This window comes from Hipposideros armiger, unplaced genomic scaffold (assembly GCF_001890085.2).
Source record: "Hipposideros armiger isolate ML-2016 unplaced genomic scaffold, ASM189008v1 scaffold_1192, whole genome shotgun sequence".
Classification (NCBI taxonomy): domain Eukaryota; kingdom Metazoa; phylum Chordata; class Mammalia; order Chiroptera; family Hipposideridae; genus Hipposideros; species Hipposideros armiger.
Window position 1 is genome coordinate 111,992 of NW_017732542.1, and position 5,859 is coordinate 117,850.

General features: G+C 44.2%; 1 protein-coding gene across 2 annotated transcripts in view; it reads right to left on the minus strand.

The window, feature by feature from the left end:
- Positions 1 to 5,859, minus strand: part of IFT38 (intraflagellar transport 38) — a 51,773-nt gene that overhangs the window by 34,765 nt on the left and 11,149 nt on the right. For both annotated transcript variants that reach the window (XM_019632899.1, XM_019632898.1), the window contains exon 3: positions 5,143 to 5,226. In XM_019632899.1, the coding sequence (XP_019488444.1) occupies positions 5,143 to 5,226 (84 nt within the window). The remainder of the gene's footprint in view (positions 1 to 5,142; positions 5,227 to 5,859) is intronic.

Sequence of the window (5,859 nt, forward strand, 5' to 3'; positions counted from 1 at the left end):
ATTCCCCAGCGCTGTTCCCATCCCCCAATTCACCAATAAAAATCTTAAGAAAAAGAAAAGAGTCAAACTTTCAAGTGACTCATACATTGCAAGTAGGTGTATAAATTGACACAATCTTGATGGAGAGCAATTTGGTCAATGACAACAAAATTACAAATGCACATATCATCTGACCCCGCAATTCCAACCCTGAGAAGTTATCCTAGGACTATACTCACAAACCAAATGAGATAGAAATGAGATACATATAGGTTATTTGTTAGAGTGGTGCCTCAAAAAACAAAGGTTACAAACAACATAAATGTCTGTTTGTATAAACTACATAAATTGTGGTATAGCCAGGCAAGCAATACTACTCAGGTGTTAAGAGAGAATAAGGAAATTCTATGTGTATTTGGGAGGTAAAGTTAAGTGAAAAAAAGCAAGGTTCTAAACAGTGGTGTGTAGTATGCCACCATTTGTATAAAAAGGAAAAAGAATCTATATTCTATTTGCTTATACCAGGAGTGCCAAAAAAATGTATACAAGTAGACACGTTGGTCAAAGTTGCTCAAGCAGTAGTTCGTCATAATCAGAAGTGTCTGGACGCTGATGGTAGTAACCACTTATAATTGCAGAAGTCAAACGTGACTTGTATTCATCTTTTGTTATCAGTATATATTGAGCATTACAATTTTAATACAGTTTTCCTTTCTTACAATGTGTATACATTTTTTGGCACCCTCTGTATATGCATAACGAACCTCTGGAAGATATTAAAAACAGTGATTACTGGGAATGGAACTGGGCTGATGGCAAACAGAATAAGAAGTCATTCTACTCTACATCGTTTCACGATCTAAAAAAACATTTCTCAACCATAAAACGTATTACTTATTCAAGAACAAATAAAATTCTTAATAACGAATTAAAAACAAATAAAAAAAACTTTTCTGGTGAAATGGCTCTAGAAATCTGATAATGGAATAGGTTTAGAAACTTGAAAGTAGCCCTAACTAGGACTCATCTCTTTCTAATGTATTTAATTTTACAACTCCATCAAATAACTACAAACTAACCATGAACTGGGCAACTGCCTTAATGAAGAAAACTCGGTCTTGTTCCGTCTCAACATCAGAAGGGATGTCAGTCTGAGGCTCATACCTATCAGAGAGAGACAGACAGACAGAGAGAAGACACCAGTTAATTAAGTAGAAAGTCCATGAAAGAGAAAGAGGGCAACTAAGAGACCAGTGGATCTGTAACAGGCAGCTCTGAGTCCCTGGATAAGATTCAGAAAGATTTCAAGGGCCGGCAGAGTGGAGCGTTGGTTAGGAGTTGGCTTGGGACGCCAGCTCTGAGCAGCAGGGCCCGGTTTGGATACCACATGAGGGCCAGTGACGCTGCGCCCTCTACAGCTAAGATGCTGAACAGCTCGACCTGGAGCTGGGCTGCTGTGAGTTGCCGGTGACAGCGTAGGCGGCAGCAGGGCTGCAGTGGGCTGCAGTAAGCTACCGTGAGTGGCCAGCAGCCAGCGTGAGCAGCCGGCAGCTGGCGTGAGCTGCCAAGAGCCACCGTGAGCGGCCGTCCAGTAGCCNGGGGAACAGACAAGTTGCTGTCCTTTTGTTCTTCAGTCTAGTTGTGGAGGACGTTGCTTCACTGGCCCAAGTTGGCACCATCATTGCGCCCTTCCTGGGTGAGGCAGATCAGTCGCTGGCTTCTGGACGGCTGCTCACGGCGGCTGCTGGCCACACACGGTAGCCCATGGCAACCTGCTGCAGCCCACGCCGTCACTGGTGACTCACGGCAGTCCAGCTCCAGGTTGAGCTGTTGTTCAGCATCTTAGCTGTGGAGGGCAGTGTCACTAGCCCTCATATGTGGGATCCGAACCGGGCTCTCTGGCATTCCAAGCCAGCTCTTAACCAACGTGCCACTTGGCCGGCCCTGAGACATGGGATTTTAACATGAATGCAATTATGAGGTTCCTCGATCACTTTATCAAACACTGTCTTGTGTTTCCTTTACTCCACTGTGTGCCTTATCTCCCCACTGGGAGAAAACTATCAAGGGAAGGGATTATGACTTACTCAAGGACATAGAGCTCAGTGCCTCGCCTATGGTTGGTGTTGCTTCTCAATGAATGTTTGTTGAGTGTATGAAAAACAAATACTGGATAGGAGATCTTCCTCTGATCATGACTGTACACAGAATTTGAAAAGTACTATATTCAGGGTCTCATGACTTTTATGGCAACAGTTCAGCCACTGATTGTTTCATCAATTCATTATAGGACGGTGCCAAAAGGGTCCCAAGTGGAATCCTGGTGAAGTCTCACAATGAAGCTACCACTCCACTGGCAAATAGCAAATAATCAGCTCTTGTCTTCAGGTCTGTTAGGAACAGGTATAGATAGACATATGCACTACTGCACTATAAACAGAAAACACGGAAAGCCTGGAGTTGCCTCATTAGTTATCAAAATTGCCTATTAGACGTTAGTGGCAGTTTTGTTCTGCCAACTACACTTCAGCATGTAGCAACCACTAGGTCAATATATCAAGAGCAGGGATGGTGACCTGGCACTCAAGGTGACCTGGCACTTCCAGTCCGTTCCTAGGGCAGAAATGAAAAGCAGGAAGAACAATAACATTGTACTGTAATAGCAATGCCAGAACACAGGAAATGCAGTGAGAGAGTGATCATGGCTGGCATACCTAACATATGGAATGGATTAAATTGTGCTTCACTGAAAAACATTAGATGAGAGCATGTATGCTTCAAATGCCACAAATCCTGATAGGTAAGAATTAAATAATACTCATTTCTCCTTAAGCCATTGGGTCCCCAACTCTACTGCACGCTGGAATCACTTAGAGGTATTTAAAAACTGGATGCCTGGCTCTCACCCCCAGACATTTTGTTCCACTAGTATGGGGGACAACTTGGACATCAGGTGATTTTTTTGTTTTTTAAATAGGGGAATTGGGGGAGGGGAACAGCGCTGGAGAATCAGGGGAAGGGGAACAGACAAGTTGCTGTCCCTTTGCTCTTCAATCTAGTTGTGGAGGACGTCGCCCCACTGGCCCATGTTGGCACCGTGATCACTGCGCTCTTCCCAGGTGAGGCAGATCAGTCGCCGGCCTCTAGACAGCCACTCATGGCAGCTCTCGGCAGCTCACACTGGCTGCCGCCACTCACGCTGACTGCTGGCCACACACGGCAGCCCACGCCGGCACCGGCGACCCACAGCAGCGCAGCTCCAGGTCAAGCTGCTGTTCACCATCTTAGCTGTAGAGGGCAGTGTCACTGGCTCTCATGTGGGATCCGAACCGGGGCCTGGTGCTCAGAGCTGGTGTCCTAAGCCAGCTCCTAACCAACATGCCACTTGGCCGGCCCAGACATCAGGTAATTTAAAAGCCTTACAGGAGCTCTCTGGGAGTCCTCCAGAACCACACTCTTAAAAAGCTCCTTTAACATAGTGGATGAAGCATATTCCTTGAATGATATTAGCTAGAACGGGATTGTAAATAAATTTCAACTGTTAACACTAACTTCGATTGATTGGTATTGACAGCCTAGATTGCTGGTTCCCAAACTTTGCTGAGCATTCGAATCACACAGGAGACTTTCAAACGTCCCAATGCCCAAGTCACATTTCATACCAATGGCATCAGAATGGAAGCCAGGCGTCAGTAGTTTTTAAAGATCCCCAGATGATTCCACCAGGCAGCAAGGTTTGGGAACCATGACTCAGAAGAGAATTTTGTTGAGAAGAATTCTGAGGCTGTATTCACAGGGGAAAAGATGAATAAAGTCTGCCATGGGCACAAGGAGGAAAGTTTCAACAACATGCCCCATATTTGCCATTCCTGAACTAGAAGGCAAAGGTATTAAAAACAAACTGGTGCCCACTAGCAGCAGGAATAACAGCTAACACTATATATTACTTTCCCACACATTATCTCATTTAATCAAGTACAGTTTAATAAAATCAGAACAGGATAAAGAGAATTGAAAAAGAAAACCTTGAAAATCATGTGGCTGAGGAAGTAATTCAGTTATATGAGCACTGCTTACCCTCAACTCTACCTCCTTGCCCAGCAAGTCATACAGAGATGCTCCTTTGGAGGTGATTTCAGAAGCAAGCTGCCTGGCTGCTTTCAAATCTGCAATCTGGAAGGAAAATATCAAAAACAGGAACCTCAGTGACAGGTTTGTAATAGACATGCAGAAAAACCAGTCTGTTAATATCAATTCCTACTTCCAGCCAGGATATTTGAATACAGAACACATTTTTCATAAGACACATATTTACAACCTGTGGAAGAGAGCTCCCAGGGTGCCAGTTTAGGAAACACTGATCTAAGTAAAAAGTAGAAAAATTCCAGGATACCTGGGTCACTCTGAAAACCCAAAAGTCAAGTCAAATGTAATCTTCAACCAGGAGGTGTAGGAGGGTGAAAGTTGACAGGCTTCCTATTTGAACTAGGTCACAACAGGCAACCCCGAGAGTGGTGGGGCAACCTGAGGGACACATTTCCTAGGGCAGCATCCTGATGCTCTGTTTAACCCTCCTGCCCCCTCATTCTCTGCCTTTAGACTATACTTCACAGCGCTGCTGTGAGGCTCCAATGAGTTAACATGCAACAGCACCTGGCTCCCACAAGGGTGGCAGCCATTGCTATGAAGAATAAGACGATGATGATGATTTAGCATCTGGCCCTGTGCACAAGCCTCTTTCAGGATTTGCATGTCACCCCTCTTCCTTGATTATGCTAAATTTTTAAAGAGCCCAAACAAACATTTCCCTGCTCTGTTCACGCCCCCTCTCTCCTTAACAACAAGTCCCCAGGGCCAGCCAAGTGGTGCGTTGGTTAGGAGTTGGCTTGGGACGCCAGCTCTGAGCAGCAGGGCCCCGGTTCGGATCCCACATGAGGGCCAGTAATGCTGCGCCCTCTNAGAAATTGTTCACATTTCTAACAAGGGGAAACTATAATAGTAGTGAGTGACCTAGGTATTTTTAAATGTTCTCTAAATTTTTCACCTCCCCACTAACATATGCCTTCTTTCTTACTAGGCCTAGCTTTTTCTGTCTTATGGAGGCAAGAAATCAATATTTTTGAGGCCTAGGCACAAAAACATTAAACAAAACCAAAGTCTTACCAAAATATCTTTTATTGCAATCCTCATCACTTTTTCAGTCTCATTTATCTCCAAAGGTCTGGCAATTGCTTCTGTTCTCAGTTCCTATGGGAAACAATGAAATGAAATTATACATAATTTTGGAGGAATTCTCAAAACCAATTCTCAGATCTATTGGGTTGTCAGAAAAGTCATAACGTATTTTTTCTCTGTTTCTCATTGCAAAAATGCATCATGACTTTTCTGACAACCCAATAGATATGTCTTATGGGTTGGTTTTTAAAACCTTCATTACAATGTGGATCTCTGATGCAAAAACACTTCCACCATCACCTTCTCCAAATGTCTTCTGTGATCCTACTGCCTACCTGGCCTCTCTCCAGTGCTCAAGGCCTCCTTTTCAGCTATGGGCCCCAGGTCCCCATAACGCCATGGGCAAAACTGAACATACCATCCCTCATCTTTTCTCCTAAATTTGCTTCTTTACCCACATTCTGTTCAAGTGACCCCCCTCAAACCAAGTGCAGCTCAACTTGCTGTCTGAACCCCCTGCCAGCCTCTACAATGTTTATTATGATTAAGTCCCTCTAAGTTACCTATCACTGACAACTGAAACCAATGAGAAGAGTCACCTTGGCCCTGTCCTTACCATTAACCATGGACCAATTGAGGGAGGCATTTGTGCCTACTATATCATCAGTACTGGGAACTTCTGAGACATGGGATTTTTTTTTTTTT